Below are 21,336 nucleotides of genomic sequence, written 5' to 3'. Positions count from 1 at the left end.
TGATCTTGTTCTTTTAACTTAATACATATGAAATTAATCGCTTGGGTGCTCTTAATTTCTTTGGTTTAGCTCCCGCCTGACCATAATTTTTGAAGTTGAAACTTGAAATTTGAGTTTTTGAAATTTGAAGTGGCGTTTGGACATGCATTTTACTTAAAAAAAATTGAAGTTCTGTGAGTAGAAGTCCAAAAAACTAGCTCCTTGAAAATATTTGAATATCAGATTTTCAAAATTTGATCAAATTTCATGACCAAAATAATATTGGATTTTAAAAAAAAAACAATCTATGATCAAACACTAGTTTTGATATTAATGCAAAATCCCACTTATTCATGTTAAGTTAATTTTTGTTTTTTTAAAAAAAAAAAACTAAAGATAGCAAGAAATGAATTTATCAAATCATTTCACTAGCAAATACCACTTGATTTAACAATTAATAAAGCCGTGTTTGCACGATTCAAAACAGTCAAATATAATGAAAGCATTACTGCTTCCATGGCTCGAACCTCTTGATTTTCAAATATTACATCCAAAAGTTCAATTATGTAACTATGTTATAGGTTAGATTTTTGTGTTGCAATTTGAAGTCAAAACATAGAAAAACTTATTACTATTTTTATTATAAAGTTATAAAGGTGAATTTATTTATGTCTTGTACCTTGATGAAGGGTCTTATCTTCAGTACTTATTTTTCATTGTTATATCTTACTCTAAAGTCTTTTCAATAATGAGACTCCAGCCTTCCCAATTTTTAAATGCTGCAGATCCTACAATTAGAAAATATATAACTATTCCATTTTGGTTACTTTTCATCTACTATATATATATACTTCATTCAAATCAAATGTCCTATAACATCATAACCAGAAATTGAAACCTTCATTTAAGGACAAGCAAAAACCTAAAAGTCTTTAAAAAGCTTTTGAAATGTGTCAATTAATTAAAGTTAGGTCTTATTTTTGGTTGGACAACAATTTGTTAAAAGTTGTGTGTAAAGCCCCATGGGTGTTACATAGGTGTTAATATTATGTCACACATTGAAAGTGATATGCCAAAAGTATGAATATGGATGTTTGGAATTGGAGAGAAATGAATTGGAGCAAGTTAGGAATAATTTGGATGTTTTTTATAAAAAGTAACGATCTGAATATTTGTGGTGGATGAAAGTTATAATACGACATGATCTATAGCCTACATTTTTTTTTATCGCGGGGGAGGAGTCTTAAAGTTGTCTCTTTCATATTAATCTTATAAGTTTGCCCATTGCAATCCAAAATTAAGATTTTTACAATGATTTAGAGCTATAATTAATACCTTTTATCAATGTTTTAACACCAAAACTCATGAATCTCTATGGATTCCCTTTAATTTTTTCAAAAGTGAATTTAAAAAGTAAATGTTTTACTTTGGATTTGATATATATATGTTTTATAAGATCATTAATGTGAACAAGTTTAGTAAATTTATTTCGATATTTGTTAGATAGTATTACATACTTTAATTGTGTTCAAGCAATAGAAAAGCTCTAACTTTGGAGAATAATGCTTAGAATCCACTATTGAACTATGAGATGAGTTTTTCTTTAAAATTGTAAGATTTTAAATGGAGAATCTTATTTAGAATCCATAATAATAAGTTTGAATTACTTAGAAAATCAAGGAATATGCTTACCTTGTCATAGGAGGAAAATGGAGAAGAGAATAGTTTTGTTCTAGGTGTTGGGGTTGTGAAAAAATGGAAGAAAAATCGTAAGGGTTGCTTTTATAATTAACTAGGTAAATTATTCATGCTTCGCTCGATATTGAATTATTTTATTAAGCCTGCATATGATCATTCGGTAATATCTGTACTTTCGATACATACGCTACATTGTCAAGAATATTTTATCTTAAGGCAAAGCGTTCCTCCCGAAATCTTAAAGTGCTATTTTTTAATTTTTATTTTTGTTGCACAAAAATTATGAATCATTGAGAGTTTTAAGTATAAGAAAGAATTCTAAGAAAATCACCATGAAAATAGTTGGTCAAAAGTAACGAAATTTTCTAAACTTCAGGAAGTTATAAAGAACAACATCAGACGTTAAAGAAGACCAAAAAGTCTTGAACAACAACACCCCTATGTAAAGTGGAACATCACGTCCATACAAGAACATAATTATCTAAATTCAAATGGAGGACGTCCTGCTCCTTTCTTATGAACCTCCATCAATCTCTTTTTTATTATAGTATGTCGTATCATGTATATGTCAAAATGACCCTAAAATTGTTAATATCATAAAGTTTTTTTCTCCTTGTCTCAGAATAGTCATTACTATTGCTTAGATTTTATATTACCAGCCCCAACTTTTTTAAAATTGTATCATAGTTATTGTTATGCTTATAGTATGCAGTTACAACGATTAATGCAATGATCAACCAAGTAGTAGATGACATCTGAATGAAACAACTCACATGTAACATCTCAAAAATTTCTAAGCTAAGACCCGAACCATTATTTATTTACATGTAAGGTCGTATCGGGTAATTCTTAAATTTCTCATAGTTGTAAAGGTCAATTTTTTAGTGTGGAAATAGATTTGGATATGAATTAAGGGGTCGTTTGGTGTGAGGGATAAAAATAAATAGTGATGGATAAAAAAATGTTTCTTGTTTGGTTGCCATGTTTGGGATAACTTATCCCACCATTTATAGCATAGTGATGGGATAAGTTATCCCAGGATAGCTAACCCCAGGATAACTAATCTTCGGATAACTTGTTCCCGACCAAACAATTACTAAGGTCAATAAATCCCTTAGCACAAAGTTGAGTCAAAAGCTCCCTTACCGATAAAGTTTTGACATAAGATTCTACTTAGGTCAACTTCAAACGATCTTATCTCCCATCACGCAATCAATTAGGTGGCCTATGACCTATCAAATTGAGGGCCATTGAGTCCTTTTTTCCAACTCCACTGAGTTTTCCTCATTTTGAGTTCGGAGTTAAAAGTTATGGTTGTTTTACCAGAGACTGTCATATTAAGAAAAAGTTGACGACAACCCTAACGAGCAGTCAACTACTTGACGGTCCGTTAGCTGGCCCGTCAACTTTGCAGAATTTTCAGTGTTTCAGGTGTTTTTGACGATGAGAGGTGACAGGTGGTCATCCTGGTGGTGGGCCGTCAGGAACTTTTTCAGACGGGCTGTCAGGAACTCTGTGAGATACGCTTGGGGTTTTAAGTTTTCTAATTAATTAAGGGTATTTCAGACTTTTTTTTATCCCTCCTAAGCCTTAATTTTGACCATTTTCACCTATATAGGGTCTAATCAGTGTTAAAACATTCTTTTACGTTCTTTAACAATTCAAAGACTTAGAGCAAGGATTCAAGAGAAGAAAAGCAAGGGTTTCGATCATTCTTCAAGTTTCCTTCAATTTTCGTCAAGAACTTTGTTCTTCCCAGGTATGTAAGACTATCATAGTGTTGGACTAGTTCGTCCGTCCTCACGCCCTACAAGAGTTTTGAGTAGAGTCTAAAGAGATGTTTTGAGAGAAAGTATAAGAGAACTAAGTATATCCCAAAGATATCATTTTTGAAGTGAGAAAAAAGAAACTTTGATTTCTAAATGAGTTTAGAGATATTTCAGAGCAGTTACCTTTTTTAAGAAATAGTTTGAGCAATTATCTCAAACCAAAGGAAGGTATGTTTTATACATTTGAGCATGAATGTATATATAAATATCAATATATATATATATATATATATATATTAGTAGTAGTAGTATTGAGCACCGATATGAGGATGAATTTAGACAACTCAAAATCCTCATAAATCATGTCTTGCGAGCCAACATCTCTCTATGTGTGTGTGAAATTACATTTTATGTTTGTTTTCTCTTGTAAATTGGGCTGATATTGATGGCAAAAGTTGTTTCCTTCTCTTTTTTCACCCAAAGGTGAACATATCTAGTAAAAGACCTTTTATGTCCAAGCATATCATATAGTTTACAACTCTCCCACAAATGAAGCAATTATGTTACCTATGTGAAACACAATAGCATTCATGGACCACAAAATGCCTATTGGCCTGGCATCCAATCTTTGTACCCATACCCCCTACCCCCAATATTATTTTGCCTCAAAGCACTAAGAACAAACACTTTTAACAATTTGCTTCAATAGCTTGCTCAAGATTTTTCTTTTTTCATTCATTCAACTTTTCAAAAGAATAAGTGGTCCAAAACTTTTATATGAATGTGTTTACCAATAAAAGAGGAAGATTACATATGTCACCAATTGTTTCCCACTTTTGATGTGCACTTGAAAAATTGCACCTTTCATCATGGAGCACTTCGTTTATTGTATTTTTAGTTTAGAGTTTTGTATATCAAGAGTATACAAACAAAAAAAATGTAGAAAAATTTCATTTTGGGTGCTATTTCTACAAAAACTTCACACTATCAAAGTTACTTAAGATTCATCACAACCTAATATAGTCGTGTAATAAATAAAGTGACAACTTATTATGTTGTTCACATTCTGCAATTATGCTGTCAGGATGTGTGTCAAATCTTTTATAATATATGCATTTTTTATGAAATTAATACGAATGTAATTATATTTTTAAAAGATTCAAGTAACATAGACGATTATGATTAATTTAGTAATGACAATGTAATAATATTTATATTAAGATGCTATATTTGTTGTGTAAACTAGGAACACGTGTCATTAGTTATTACCTTGAGATAAAAGGGTGATCTCATAATTTTATAATCTCTTACCCAAACCAATGGTTCAAATAACTTGTACACGTGTTAAACACTCTGTCGACGCGAATTTAAATTTTAAAATTTATTTGCTCAATAATAATTTCAAATTAAATATTTATCAAGACCTAATTGGTTTAGTTTTAAGACTTGTAGACACAGTACCATTTGACCATAAATTTCAATCTATTTTTTTATTAATTTTGAAATTTATGAAATTGAAATTAAAGATGGAATTATGTCTGGTGATACTTTTTGCAAAGAACATTTGAAATAATACTATCAAAAGTGCAAAATGAGTTGAAAAGCTGGTGTAACACGTTGTTTTCGAATTTAACTTCAAGCTGAATTTGAAATCTTTATCAAACATTAAATTTCAAATAAAATAAAAAGTAATTTTTTTTTTAAAAAAAAGAGTAAATATTTTTTATGGTCAAAAGAATTAGTTTGCTTTTGTCAAAACTTATATAAGACCGTGAAAGGAATTAGTACAATTTATGAGTGACATTGACAGACCAAAAAAATCCAAAGAAATATTAACAGAAATATATTGAGCTACATTACCTTTTATCATTTATATATTCGGACTGGATTTTCTCAAATTTTTTTAGTTTTACGGATGAATAGTCAAATCAATTATATCTGTACTATATATATCGATAACAAAAAACTCCAAAAACGAAAAATCCAAAAAAAAAAAAAGATAAAGAAATGAATACTAACATGATTAATTAATAAAAAGTAAAATATGAACAAACTTGTCATGTACTATACTATACTATTCCAATTAATTCAACAGCTTTATTATCCATTAATTTTTTTTGTTTAATTCTTAGTTTTGAGAAAAAAAATTAAACCTTAATTAGAAGTCGATGCATAATAAAGATCTTATTTTTTTAAGAGTTTGAATATGTGAAGTCTACCTATATTACGCTTGAATTTTGTTAACATAACTATAAATACGAAACAATTTGTTAATAATAAATTATATGATAAAATTGAACAATTTTTTTTTTTCATATGACAAATTTAAACCATTTTTCTTGACTAAATGTAAGAATAAGAAAAAGTTAAATTAGGAAATATGAAAAGATATTTATGATTGTCAATTGCCACCAAGAATTTGTGAGGTACATGTTTTTATAAACATGTAGGTCCATTTAGCTAGCTAGCATCTTTGAACCCTCTGGATCAAAGGATGAGACATGCATTTATGCATCTGAACATGATCAATAATGACGGGGATAGAATTTTCATTAAGAATATATTATGATAAAAAAAAAATTTAGTAGCAATAAATATACACATTAGTAAAGAATGTTAAGCTTCTTATTGGCATTAGTTAATTGTCAATTGGATCTAATGTTGTTATAGGTTTTAGGGACATTATTTACAAAGAGTGTTAATTGTCTAAAAAAATACATATTTAACTGCAATTAAGCTATTTTCATTAATTAATTGCGACTGATGATCATTTTTTGATGTAGTGACATCAGAATATAAAAAGGTAAATTCACGAATAAGTCAATGAGGATCAATATAGGTATCAATTGACACCCCCTCAAGTACATATGGCTCCACCCTGTGGGCAAAACTTCGGTATTGAAAAGGATTTGTCAAAAAATTATATTGTAGGCATAAAGTTAAAATGAATTTGTATGTATATATAGTAAGTGTTAAATTTCTTTGATTTTGTAAATTTTTTGGTATGTACTTCTTCCGTTCAAAAATAAGTGTCAGCTTAGCTCTTTTTATATTAATTAAACAATAAAATAAATACAAGATATTATTTACTAAATTATTCATATTTATTAGATATTTTTTTAAAAAAAGTGAGTATTATTAAGAAGAAGTTGTTCTTCAATATGCATAGTTAAAAATAGTTACTGATTATTGTCCTAAATTTAAAAAAAAAAATTAATTTGAAAATAATATTTATATAAAACAAACAAACACTTATTTTGAATTTTTTTAAAAAAAGAATCTAAGAGCAACAAGAAAGGCAGTAAAAAAAAGCAAGGAATGATTGAACAAAGTCTCCTTGGGATCAGCAAAATTTGGTTAAGAGATGGAATAACTTAACAATAACTACCAGAGTAATAGGAATTGTTTGAAAAAAAAATTCATCAATTTTAATATTTTAATAGAAAAATTTAAGATCACAAAATTTAAAAATTTCATATATATATTTAGTTTAATATCATCAAATTTAAAAGTTTCTCTTCATTTCTTAAACTCCGTATCANAAAAAAAATGAATTAAAAAAGTAAAAATTAAATAATGTCTATGTGGTACTGATGTGGCAATGATGTGGCGCTGACATATCAATGACGTGGCGCGTGTGAAATGCACTTGCCATTGTGAGACTGGTATTATAATTTTAGGGTGATATTAAATTCACTTGAAAAGAGATTAGGGGGGTAAATAATTACCCGTAAAGTTTAAGTACTAAAGTAAGTTTTCGTGCCAAGTTCGGGGGGTTTTTATGTATTTTCCCATTTTAATATTTTAATAGAAAAATTTAAGATCACAAAATTTAAAAATTTTCATATATATATTTAGTTTAATATCATCAAATTTAAAAGTTTCTCTTCATTTCTTAAACTCCGTATCAATCAAATCAAAACTCTTAAGACGATCAAGAAATGTAAATATTATTCATTTTATTTATAAAAAAAAAAAACTAAAGTTGGGGTTAGAGTAGGAATTGTGTTTGACCATATGTTTTATAAAGAGCATTTAAAATTTGAATATATTTTTTAAAATGTGGTTTAGACTCCCCGATTTCTAAAAACTGGTAAAATGATCCAACTTGATTAATTAGTTATCTGAAACATACAATTAAATATGTTTTATAGGAGTAATATCTCAAAACAGATAGTCATATAATATCACAAAGATTATATCTCATAAATAAACCATTACATACTATTACTAACATTTTTTTACTTTATATAATTTTTTATGTTAAAATTGAATATGGAGTTGTGTTTGGTTTATAATTTTTTGCAAATAATTATTTGGATGTAATTTTCCTAAAATAACACGAAATATAATTTAAGTATGAAATTTTATAAAAAATAAGCTACGAATTTTTTTTTAAGATATAGTAAAAGTGAAGAGAAAAAAAAGTTTATAGTGTTTTTCAAATTCCAAATTCAATTTTAATTTTATTTGAAAATTTCATGATCAAACAGTGATTTTTAAAATAAACAACTTTCATAATCAAACAGATCGGGACAGAGTGCGTATATATATGTGAGGCGTTGAAATTGATAAAATTCCATAGAGTTCATAATTGAATAAAAGGAATCAAAACAATAGTTATGGCGCATCTGGTCACTTCTTCTACTATTTTTTATACACTCAATCTATTGATCCAGCAACAACTACAACAACGATAATGATAACAATAATATATATTCAGTAAGATTTTACTAAATAGGATCTAAGCTCGATATACCGATCCGCTCTAAAAAAANAATCAAAACAATAGTTATGGCGCATCTGGTCACTTCTTCTACTATTTTTTATACACTCAATCTATTGATCCAGCAACAACTACAACAACGATAATGATAGCAATAATATATATTCAGTAAGATTTTACTAAATAGGATCTAAGCTCGATATATCGATCCGTTCTAAAAAAAATTATAATTTATATATGTTTCAGATTGATGAGAGAGAGTGTGGAACGGAAAGGAGTACTGTAACACAGAATCTGAAATGTCAAATTCATGTCTGCTTAGCATTCATTTCATTTCTTGTCATTTCATCTCTGACTTTCCCCATTCTCTGACTAGTGACCCTTCTTTTTGACACATTTTCTGATAATATTGTTCGATAAATATTAATAATATGTACACACATGCATTTATTTATTATTTAGTACTCCCTCCGTCATACAAAGAGTGGCTGATTTGATTTGGTACGAAATTTTAGAAAATAAAAAAAATTTAAGAGAAAAGGTCCAAAAAATTATTGAGTGTTCATTTGTCGGTTCGATGTGATTTTTTTGGTGTTTAGATCAAACTATTTTTTTTGAAGGTATTTTTATTTAGTTTTACATAGTCTAATGAAATTTTAAAAGTCTTTTTTCATAGATTTAATTCTTTGTTATCATAGTTGTACCCCTCGAAGAAAAAGAATCAAATAAGAGAGAAAAAGATCCCATCTCAATGACTATGAAAACCTTGGAAGTAGGTCACATCAAAGATCATGCATCATTCGTGAAGTGCTAAATATTTTTATTATTATTAATTAGAAAATTTGAATTTAAATCTGTAAAACAAATCGATTTTGATAGAAAGTATTTAATCCTTCAAAGTGGAGCACTTTGGTGCAATCTAAATCAATTGAATTCCAAAATAAAAAACCTTACATCAGATGAAAACACTAAAAAACATGTCACATCAAAGACAAAGACTTCATATCTTTGATAGTAGTATAAAATGAAATTCATGTATGTTAGTCCATTTCTTGGATACATAGGAGATTAGAGATATTTCATACATTCAAGTGTGCGGTTTAGTAATCTAGAAGTGATGGTATATTATGAGAGTCTGATTGATTCAATTTCTAATAGAGAAATAAGAAATTAGATAAGAAGTTTATTATTTATTCGTCTGATTGATGAATAAAGTTACTCAACATCTATTCTGAATGAAAGTAACTGATACCCAATAAAATAGTCGACATTAGCTAAAAGTTGATTCAAACACCATCTTGGTGGTACAAAATCATGTGTGAGTAGGGCCATCTTATCAACAACTTGGGATTTATATACTTACATGGCCAAAGGGATAAATTCTTTTTAGTTGGGAGATTTTTTGGATATTGTGTACAATCAATGCATGATTCTTAAGGCATCATGTTCTCTACTTGTGTTAAAACTAGATCTAGTTCAAATTCTTCTTTTATGTGACAACTAGAATTGGTGTTTGTGAAACTAGCTAGACCCTAGTTGTATAACTGAATAACTAGGGATATTTGGTCTTGATTTAGTTATTTATGTTTGGCTGGGGCTAAAAGGAGGAGAAGATGAAATAAAACAAGAATATTATATAATTCTTCTTTGTAAGGAAGGTGGTGACTAGATACAACTCGATCGAACTCAATAGCTTTGTTTAATTTAATAGTGTATTTTGAAATACACAGTTCAAAATATGTTTTACTTTATTACTTGGGATTTTTAATACTGCATCATACATTGTAACATAAAGCATCATTTTTCATTTTTAATTTGTCCAACAACCAAGTCTTAAATTCTATGTTGCTCGTACTCTACAAAAATGTCATCGGGTACATATCATCCTTCATAAATAACACGAATACGGGAACATTTTTGGAGAGTCCGAGCAACTTAGCTTAAATCAACCTTCAACATATGGATAATATATCTCAGATGCATAAGACAATCATAATCAAGTCAATCAGCAATTATGTGTTTGCTAAAACTTTTAATATCAGGTATTCATCCATCCTTCAAAATGAAAGCTGTGGCAGATAACAAAATGTAGGTGAGAATACAAAAAATTATGAAACAGAGTTTCCATCATTGGGTGAAAATCCTGCAGCTAGAGTATTGACAAACCTTCAAACTAGCATGTTGTTTTTCCTATTGCACCAAAAGATAGTCTTGATGTCCTGTCTGTTCCAAAGCTAAACTTGAGGTCTGAAGCATCCACGGGAACAGATGCATTGCTCGTAGAGGGAAAAGAGAAGATGAGGCATTCAGCTGATTTACCAGTGCCGAAGGTGTATACTGGAGAAGTGGATGCATCCACTGGCTGAGAGAGGACACCGGCTGCGGGAGATGGCATGGATGGTGTTGGTGGTTCTGAGAGTGCACCAGATGATGCAGCGACTGGGAAACTGAATCCAAACCCATTATCTGGGGAAGTCGCATTTCTAGGATTGGGCTTATTCACAAAAATGGATGGCAAGTTAGGTTTTGCACTAGAGGCTTGTCCAGGAGCATTTCTTGGTAGCTGGAAACCCGTGGAGTTGGATAACGTTGCAGCATTCTGCCCATTACTTTGATTATGGAAAGAAGGCCACTGTGAGGTAGAACCTTTATCTTTCTGTCCATCATCCGTGCGTATCGAGTCCTGCAGCAAAGACATCCATGTTAAGTGGCGATTCTCTATTATATTATGAATCATATTAGCAACAACGCCTAAATTAATATCCCCAGGTGGTTTTGTGCTTTTGCACCCTCCATCTTCTAATGCATAAATTAAATTTTGAACTGTAAAAGAAGTTGCTTTTAAGAACAAACTCGAGAATGTTAGGAAGGTGCAGATTAGTGCCATTTGAAAAGTTAACTTCCAATAACAAATACGTACCTTGTGCAAACTTGGAGTGTGAGAACCAGAAAAGAAACTTTTAACTTGGGAATCAGCTGCCTTAGAAGTGAAGGGCAGGACAGTATTGGCTTTAGCTGTCGTAACAAACACGTTAGCTATACTAGCAGCTTTAGCGCTAGCATCCATACCAGTGTCAGTTTCACGCGTAGTTTGCTCCTGAGGTATTTCCACACGATTGACTGTTTCATTATCTCCTTCCTTGGACGATTGGGCAGCTGCCAGACCATTGTTCATACGTATACCAAATTCTCCTAAATGTGAGGATTTCATTTTATCATTTGGAGTGGAATCAGAGATTTCTTTGCCGGGATATTTCTTCCATTCGCTTGCCAGCTTCAACTCAGCTGCCTTTTCTGCAGGAGTGGGCTTGTGTCTGTCAAGTTGCTCTAATATTTTTCTTACAGTATCATTTGAAGAACTTATGAGTGGTATAGCTTCTTCAGACCTGACTACTCTATGATCCGCTGACTGGTACTTCTCTACACCACTAGTTTGCCCAACTTCCAAATTCTTTCCGGCAGCAGGCAAGAACAATTTGGAAGCACCAACTTTTTCTAAAGGTGAAGAAGCATTTGGGGAATTCAGAAAAATGGATTTCCTAGGGCGAGATTCTGAGCCAAATTTATTCCGTATGCGCCGAATCGGTCCCACAGATCCATAGCTTGGAAGAGGTAAATCAGTCCTAGTCTTCTCCTGAAATATTTTCATGAGAACATTCAGAAAGATCCCATCTGCTCCTTGAAAGAGTTCTATCACATTAAAATAAAAACTAATAATCACAGAATTCTTATAAACACGCAAGAACCTGCAAATCAATGTAGGAAGCTATAGGAAATCACTTAGTACAGAGGATTTTTGTAATAGGAAGTTGCTAAGACAAACATATACCTGGCTGTAGATTGATGATTGAGATTGTTGGAAGGGTTTCGTTGAGGGATCTAGCCACCTGCTACCAACCTGTGACTGAGTCTGCTGGCAAAATTGAAGTGCAACATGAATAACTATTCCCGGATTAACAGAAGTATGGTTGAAGCACAAGTTAATTTAGTCACAATACAAACCCTATCTCTGGATTTCGGCAATAAAGTTCTAGAGTATGGGGTCCTTGGGAACTCAACAAGCCCATATCCTCTCTGATTCAGTGGAGTAAAATGACCATGCTGATCTTGCACCATGGCAGCGGGCCAACAAGTCGATGACTTTGGTGAAGGTGGTGGATGGAACCTATTTTGAGGAGCTTGCTCCACCTTGGATACAAAACCATAAGAATCATTTCCCTTACTTAACCTACGGCTTCCCATGTAAGCTCTTGCAATATCAATGGGGGATGCGCCAACTTCATCTCGTACCTGCAGTAGTGCAGTATTTTATCAGAGTATCAATGAGGGTCTTTCATAAAACAATTATTTGTACTTGCTTCCAAGCTATTCCAAACTTTATTCACTGGTGCATTTTTCCTGTTAAAGCTTCATCCAAGACATCTCTTGACTAATTAAAATGTTGTTTCTTACTAATCAATCAAGTGTGACTCAATTTCAGACTAGCTGGCTACAGCTACATTAATCCTCTAGTTCATCCTGTTCTATTTGTATCTATTTAGCTGAGTTGAAGTTTTAGCACGCTTAAATACTATGATTGTAGTCATTTCACAAAACAAAATGTGTTCTATGACAGAAGGGTTAATAATGATAATTAACTCACGTTTGTTTGGGGAAGAGGTGTTGAAGTTCCTGGCATAGCGAAGTCTGTTTCATCCCGCTTCCTGTCATTTGGTCTTCTAGGTGTCTCATGTGCTAAATGAAACCTTCCAATGTCTCCTTCAGCTGTTCTGCTAGCTAACTTTTTTTCTTCATCAACCCTTGAGTTTAATATCTTTGTCAAACGCGTTATTTCATCCCTGCATATAGTGAAGACAGCTTTTCAATAAGAAGGTTTAACTGAAAAAATTTGAATGATGCACATGGTCAAAAGAGATTCCTGAATGAACACAAGACAGAGAAATCCAGTATCAGAACATGTACAGAGTGATGGAGGATCGTCAAAAAAAGAGGAAAGGGTTATTAAGTCAAAATCTCAGTTCCTAGTAATTATAGAGAACTGAATTCTCAAACTACTGAGGACTATGAGGAAGATAACAATTTTTAAGATGCATGCATTTTTCATCTAAAACAGAAATTGGCTCCTAACCAATGAGGTGTCACTGCAACAACATGACAGATGGGCCTGGCTAGAACCAGAATTACAGAAAAAAAGCAGAGACATGAAGAATGATATGCTACCTCGAAAATGATTTCCCCTGCATGAGCTGCTCAATTCTGGAAATTTCAACACTATCAGAGGAATTTTTTGGTTTCTCTTCTTCCAGCTTCTCTGCTTCAGAGATCACATTCGCTTTCCCCGTACTTGGATCCTCTTCCTTTCCTTCAGTAGAACTGGAATTCTTTGGTTTCTCTTCTCCCAGCTTCTCTGCTTCGGGGATCTCATTTAATTTCTCCATACTTGGATCATCTTTGTTTCCTTCAGTAGTTCTGGATATCACATACTGCATAAACATAATATCCAACACTTATGAAAATATTCTCTTTACTAGAAAACCATTAATAAATAAAAGTTAAGCTTTTTTCTCTTCATTTTCGTTTTCTCACACGTGGGTTGCGTTTGTTTGTTTGGGGGAGGGGGGCACTTTCACAGCATCAATTCCTAATAAGGCCATGGTATTATTTTATACTTCGTTTGGTTACTTTTTTGTTTATGGAATAATGTTATACTGGAATCTTGGGTGTACATTTATATAACACCCAACGTGGGATAAAAATAAAAGGATAAGCTATACCTCAGTAAAACAATAAAATGACAAAAATTGCCCTTTTGTCAGAAAATGTTATTAAGAAGGTCAATGTAAAAATTAGGAACAAAAGCTTATTCAAGTTTACTAAGTTTAAAACCAAATATACCTATAAGATTAAACATTGTACGTCTCGTTTTTAAATGTGATGTAACAAACAAATTATAAGTACTAAATAATCAAGGATACCAGTATTATAATCCAACATAATTTTTGTCCACGAACTGAAAGACCCTTTAATTGATCCCTGAGATATTCTCTGTTTTCCCTTTCCTCACTAACACTAAATGTGGATCACCAACCTAATTTCCTTACCCATCCTTTTTTCTTCTTTGCTTCTTCATTTCCGTTTGATATCCCCTTCACATAACGACATCTGATATCGGTCCAGAGTGTGTTTGGTGACTATAGTGGCAAAAAATCTCCTCCATTTCAAACTAAACTTATGTCCCAATTTCTATGACATAGTTCAGATTTCAAATAACAAACAAGAATATCTTTGTCCATGATTTATTGATATGCCCTTTAACTATTTTAAATTGGTAATCTTTGTGACTTATAGTACTTTTTATGTAGTTTCTAAATCTGTAAATTCTTTTTCAAAAACCTTAAAGATTGTATGTCTAAATGCACAATCAAAATAAAGTAGACTCTCAAAATCCGAACTATGTCATAAAAATTGAGCTGAGTGTAGTACTTTTCTAATATCTAATTGTATTTATTAAATTAATATAAGCATAATCTTTGTCTAAGTTCGCTAAAAGTGGCTAAAGAGTACAAATATTTATACTATAATATTATTTGGGTATCTGAATGCATCTTCTCAACCAAGGACTACACATTTCAAAAAAATTGCAATTAGCCAATTATTCAAACACACATAGACAAAAGCTTACATGCTAACATATTATCAAAAACTAACCCATTCAAGCTTTCTTTTTTTGAAGAAGCTGACCTATTCAAGTTTTCTTCTTTTAAGCTCTGCGTGAAACAAAAAGAGGAAGGAGCAGAGAGTAACACGCATAGAAAATGGCGGTGCCACTGCTACAGGCAACCATTAATAGCATAAAAGAATAGTATTTACATTACAGATGGCCTATTTTGACTTTCAAAAAGGGGCATTCTACTTTTGCACCTTCATGAAGTTTCATCAGATCGATTATGCATAAGTAAACGAAAATATTAACTTTAGAGGATTAAATTAGGCTAGGGAGAAGCCTACTGTAGGTCCTTTAAAGGATTTATCACAAAAGCATATAAAAAGCTTTGAACATCATATGCAGTTAAGTTACTAAAAAGCTTTCATCTCCACGGTTTCTTTCCACAATAAAACAGCATAAATTACAAGTAAATTATGATGATTTTTATCAGCAAATTGGGGGAGGAGGTTTTTCTCAAAGTAGACGTCAAAAGAATTTTAGAATTCATCATACCTCTGTATAAGATTATGAAAACAATTCCTTTCCAGGACGGTATGAAGTATTTGACATACTTCTATTAGTGATGACAACAAACTGAAAGTCCTTTTGCTATTAAGAATGCAATTTCATTGGAGCATATATGATTTTTTTTCTTTTAAGAACTAAAAATTAGTAAGAGGCTAAAAGAATATTCAATGGGTTTACTTGTCAAGAAAAGAGTACTTATTTCTTTTTGAAAAGAGATTTTTATTGGATAATGGGTCTTCCCATCTATCCTTCTCCACTAAAGTATCAAACTTTTTATATCTGCCTAACCCACACATCATGGTTGCATTCTTACCCCTAGACCAAACCCCGGGGGTACAAAAAAGTGCATATTTTGGTGAAGTAAGAAGAATGTGATTAACAAAGCATCAAGCAGATGCACAGATTACAAAAGAAAGAAAATATCAGCTCCCAAAAAGGCAAAAAAGGCTATCTAAACAGCCAACAACAGAGATCTATGGAGCTGATAAATTCCAGGAAAGAATCGACACCAAGTACAGGAGAGAGATTAACCCAGCCAAAAAAAAAGTGCATATTTCAATTTGACTTTGATGTGCTCAATGTGAAATAACCTTTACATCTTTTTTTATGACAAGGGAAACCCGTAGCCGCTACCCTTTGGGTGCGCACAAGGTAAAACCCCCGATCCTATGCAATAGCGCGCAAACCACACGGGAGAGGTAACCCACACTAGGAAAGCCTGATGCGATGAGCTCGATTATAGGAAGAAGATGAATTTATATCAAACTATTGACTCATTTTGTCTAGCACCATAACATAATATAAGCTCTAACCCCGTTTCCTAAGGCACTTCCCATTGAGATATCCAAGTTTGACAAAATCTACGAACAAGAAAGTATAAAGCATAGACAAAATTAAGATTCCAGATCACAACCATGATATATACTGGTTTCTCTCTTATTCCCCAGATAAATTTTAATAATTAATTTGATATATTCTTTCAAATCATAATCATGATATGATACTGGTTCATCATCAATTCACCGGTAAACTTCTAGCAAGTAATCTGAGATCTTCTTAGTGTATAATATACAAGTCAATCGACTTCTTAAACATCACACAATCAGCTGTGAAGGAAACAACGATCAACTTTGTCGTTCTCGTTATCTAAAGACGATGTTTACTCTACTCTTTATCAAGTTCATTTGGGAGTCCTAGTATTTCAGGAGCATCTAATCAGGGTGGATAATTGCCAACCGTTTCCCCAAAAAGTAACGCATCATGCTGGATGGAACTTACCCCTTTTCTATAAGGAACTCAGAGCTTAACAATCACTTCAGCAGAGATCTATTAGTAATGCAACCCTTGTCTTCAAGTTTTCAAAGGTCACCTTCGCCAACAAATTCTATTCTCACCATTTTATTGCCATCCAAACTAAGTGTTAGATCTATTTATTATATTTTGTGCTCCTCTTTCTCGTGTAGTAAAACAATGGACATAATAACAAAGCAAAATCTTCATCCACACTCTACCAATAAAATGGAGAGATAATAGGAGAAATTTACCAAAATAAAGCAAGAACAAAAAAATTAACAAAGCTTACACTTGAAGTACATTTGTTGTCATTTCCTACATCTTGTGTTGTTGCTGGATCTTCATTATCTGTCCCAAATTTAAAAAAATTGAGATTAATGATCAAACTGAGGAAACAAACAAGATAACAAGTTTAATGATATCTATATCTAATTAGCTCACAATGTTTGATGTATCAAACATACTTATCACAATGCATCCAATCGACTAAGAATCTTATTATTAGAACTCCTCTATCAAGTATAAATAAGAAAGCTTATTAATGATCAATACGAAAAAGTATTTTTGTTGGTCCTAAAGTATACAATCGAACATTGTATCTAATAGGGGTACTTTTTTAAGGCAAGTAAAAACTGTATTACTAAGTTTAGCAAGAAGTTACATTCAGTGTAAATAAGTGTTCTTGGACTCATATTCTCTAAACATGGAGATCAGGGAAGACCAATGCACCTTCAATATCATTTACAAAATTCATCCTATCCCAAAAATTCAATTAATTAATACATCTACATTATACCAAAAAAAAAAGGGAGTTTGCTTTCTCTTCAAAGCATTTAGATATATATCGAAAATATTGTTAGAGAAAAGTTTATCCCTGACAGTCTCTATTCCTTCACACTTATATTGTGCAATGATGGAACTACTGATGTGGGGTTGTTAGGAATTCACCCTACTATATACTAACAAATTCAGGAACACGCACCCAATCTGCCAAGTGGCATGACTCCTTGAAGTGATAGGAAGAGATGTCCCTCTTAAGTCAGTTCACACAGAAAACATCACTATACATATTAAAAACATTTTTTTTGCACATCTTTGTGTGTGAAAGATGGCTCAAGAACCTTTAGCAAGCCAAAATATGTTATTTTTTGGAGCTTTAGTCTTTCAAATTATCTGCCAACACCCCGATTCCCTTCATGTCATTCCTTATCAACCGGTGTTAGCATAAACACACAGCGATTATGCCATCCTCACATAACACTATAAGTTGTCCGTCTATTGTTCAACTAATGGAATCCTTCCCAAAGCAATCAAACAGCAGAGTTATACTTCATATCTCCAGCCTTTTATATCCCTACTCAACTTCACATGCCATACCCCTATGACATTCTGTAACTTGCAACTTGGAAGCTGTCAGGCTGTGTCTTGATAGATTTATTTAAAGGGTATGTATCATACATTCAAATATATTGGAACATTTTCAAAAAAAAAAATCTAGGCACAATTTTCACTCTACTGCCATCTCCAACTTCTACTCTCGTCAAAGGTTGGAATTCCTCCAAAAAAATCTTGATTTGCTTCCATATACTTGTCATTTGAGACCTCAACTGGTCTCAAACTCCAGCGGTTTTCCATCCATAGCTCTCTATTCTGACCTTCCATATATCCTTCCTGTCATCACTAACTCTCCATAGCACCACTGGTTTTCCATCCATACCCCCTTTATGGTCTTCTGTAGATCCTCCATGCATCAATAAGTTTTTGTAGCCATTTATATGAAGGAGACCTTTTTTTACTTATAAAAGAAGAAAAAAGAACAAGAAAAGAAATTTCCATAATGTAAGCTTAAAATTTTATTCCACAAACCACCTCTTTTGCATAATTAACCACCCCACCACCCCAAACCCATCCAAAGGAAATTCCGTCTAATCCTGTCCAGTTGCATTACTACTTTAGAGTGTGGTGATCACCAAAGATATAAAGTATGTCAGTGCTCCATCTAGCCAACTTTCAACTACTTTAGAGGTGTGGCAGTCACCAAGACGAGGTATGTTGGGTTACATCTAGCACACTGCTGATGGGTGTTAATATTCCCGCACGAAACAGATAAAAAGCCCAAAATCATCCCTTATCTTTTGCTTTAGACTCAAAAGTCATCCCTCTTCTTTCACATGGAGCACTAATAGTCCTCAATGTCGTATTTGGTGCACTTTTAATCTCCTTCCTAATGGTGTCTATTATTTAACGTCGCATATGTGCACATGGGATTACACTAGGTTTGTTGTTGTATGTGCACGTGGAACTCAAGTGAGAGCCACTTCCCTCCTACCAAAATTCCAGAACTTCTCTGCTTGTTATGTCTGAATAAGTAGCTTGTAATTGGTGTATGAGCATTATAAGATAAGGCAGCAGGGTGCCTTAAGCAGTAGCAAACACATGAGATCAGTGTTATTAAAACCGGTTAAAGTGTGAGGCGAGGCGAAGGTCGCTTCAGGGCACTAAAGTGAGGTGAGATGAAAAAGTCTCCTTTGAGACTTCTCAGTCACACCTTCCTGTACTTTTTTATCTTTGTATTTGGCTCCAATGGGAGGCCCATATATGAAGTTAAGAAATCTCCACCTTACAGCCCAATATAATGGATGATGCAAGCTTTTGGCAGTGTGCATTAGCAAAGAAAATTCTACTTTTCACTTGATTCAAAAAGAATGATCTACTTTTCACTGGATATATATGAAGCCTAGGGATTGCTTGAAATAGTAGCAGACTCAAGTACATCAGTTATTTCTTCCTCGTCTTCCTCACTATCCAAGTGTCATCAATGTTAAATATGTGAAATATCCATTGCATGTCATAACTTCCTCTAATCCTAACCCCTAATATCCAGCCAAGTGCAACTGCTCTTTTGAGCTGTAACCTAAGTGTTTCCACCACCATTAAAATTTAGAAAAACTGAAAAAGGAAACATGATGAATAATCATCTTGCTTAAGTCCCCCATAAGAAGTAAAATATGCTCATGTCTACAGATAATTAGTATAGAAAAATACAGACAACCTTACAGTGGAAATGCAGTAACTTATCAACTTGATCCACCTATCTCCAAACCCCATCACTGATCACACAACTCACAATGTTTAGCACCATCGCCAATTTAAATGGTAGTAAGCTTTCTCCAAATCCATTTAACATGATATCCATGAGTTAATTGCCTCAGCCTATAATTAATGCAGTCATTGGCAATTAGTGCAACATTCACTATTAGCCTTAGTTTGATGAATAAAAAAAATTTGGTTTCCCATAATCAGAGTACCAATCACTTTTTTTAAACCTTTCAATAAGAACCTGAGCAATTATCTTATGTCCTTCTTTTGGTAAGTAATCTTATAATAGGTCCTTAGCTTCTTCTTTTTTTGTGAAGGTGGTGTTCCTGATAAATTTACATGCATCGCGTCTAATCCACCAAGCAACCTGAGTTCACAAGCATAGGATCCGTTAATCCTGCCAACAAAAGCTAATGCAGGCAGGCTCACATTAACTGTTGTAACTGGAGTTCAAACCTAAGACCTTCAAGTTGTTTCTCCTATGCCCTGACCACTGGGTCCAACCTTGGAGACATTATGAATCCACCAGAGTCCCTTAGCTCCTCAGCACCTTTCTTCCTTTGGGACCAGTGTTAGCCTGCTTGATGTCATTCTCTTATCAGCCAATGGTAGAAAAATACCAAATCTATGTTTGTACAATCATGGGCAGACCACACATAGGATCACAATTATTATTTTTTATACAACATATAATAATTGTGTGTCATATGAGGTCTACCATTTATGCAAAGTAGCAAATACAACTCCCAAGCTCACAAAGTCTAACTTCTTCAAGATTTTACCAATTCAACTAAAGAAACTACCACAGCTATTACACTTCATGCACATTGACATCAAAAAGGAATGTCATTAAGATACAAGTAGACAAAACACACCAGGTTCTATGCAAGGTATAATGATATCAGAGATGGAAAAACTAAATTTTCTCATAAAACCTACTACATATCCAAGAAAATCCCTGCAACCTAGAAAAGCAAAGAAACACCTTTTGCTAGAATAAGTTGTAAACAAAAGCTACTACAGTCACATTCCAACAGATCAGGTTGTAAGCTAAAATAACAAAAAAGTTCCGTTCTTGCAAACCTCAATTAACCAAAACACCAACATACTCAATCACCAATATCCAATATCCAAAAAAACATAAAAATCGCACATTCATGGAAACCCTAATAATTCACATAACATGAAGTACGAATCTCAAACCTAATTCACCGTCAATCTGTTCAAGTGGAGGAGGATTTCCAGCAATTGCATTCGATATAAACGATGGAAGGATTCTGTTGGCGCTGCCGGATATAATACGGTAAGCCGGATCAACCAGTTTCGATAACCAGCTAGTCCGACCAGACTGGTTCAATGGTGGACGGTCGTAAGGAGTCGCCGGAGGTTTCCTCGCTGACGGTTTCTTAAACTTCCCGCCGGCGCCTCGCTCGCCGTCTCTGCCACCGTAACGTGTCGGCGTTGTATTGAACTCCATCTCTCTACTGTGGAAAACAGTGGGAGCAACTGAGCAAAGCAATAGAGGATTTTTTTTGTTT

General features: G+C 32.9%; 1 protein-coding gene across 4 annotated transcripts; it reads right to left on the bottom strand.

Moving 5' to 3' along the window:
- Positions 1-10,191: 10,191 nt before the first annotated feature.
- Positions 10,192-21,336, bottom strand: LOC125876083 (nuclear pore complex protein NUP1-like). 4 transcript variants are annotated; one of them, XM_049557200.1, is made up of 9 exons: positions 21,002-21,216; positions 20,255-20,375; positions 16,989-17,047; positions 13,393-13,655; positions 12,815-13,010; positions 12,175-12,462; positions 12,002-12,085; positions 11,093-11,806; positions 10,192-10,855 (listed from the first exon to the last, which is right to left on the bottom strand). In XM_049557200.1, the coding sequence occupies exons 4-9, from the start codon at positions 13,608-13,610 to the stop codon at positions 10,346-10,348; spliced, it is 2,010 nt and encodes a 669-aa protein (XP_049413157.1). In that variant the 5' UTR covers positions 13,611-13,655; positions 16,989-17,047; positions 20,255-20,375; positions 21,002-21,216; the 3' UTR covers positions 10,192-10,345. The 4 variants fall into 4 exon arrangements, with proteins under 4 accessions (XP_049413157.1, XP_049413155.1, XP_049413156.1 ...); XM_049557198.1 differs by lacking the exon at positions 20,255-20,375 and having other exon boundaries at positions 21,002-21,336; XM_049557199.1 differs by lacking the exon at positions 20,255-20,375 and having other exon boundaries at positions 12,002-12,082; positions 21,002-21,336.

Source organism: Solanum stenotomum, chromosome 9 (assembly GCF_019186545.1).
Source record: "Solanum stenotomum isolate F172 chromosome 9, ASM1918654v1, whole genome shotgun sequence".
NCBI lineage: Eukaryota > Viridiplantae > Streptophyta > Magnoliopsida > Solanales > Solanaceae > Solanum > Solanum stenotomum.
Note: the sequence above shows the minus strand (reverse complement) of the source record. Positions and strands in the feature narration are given on the sequence as shown.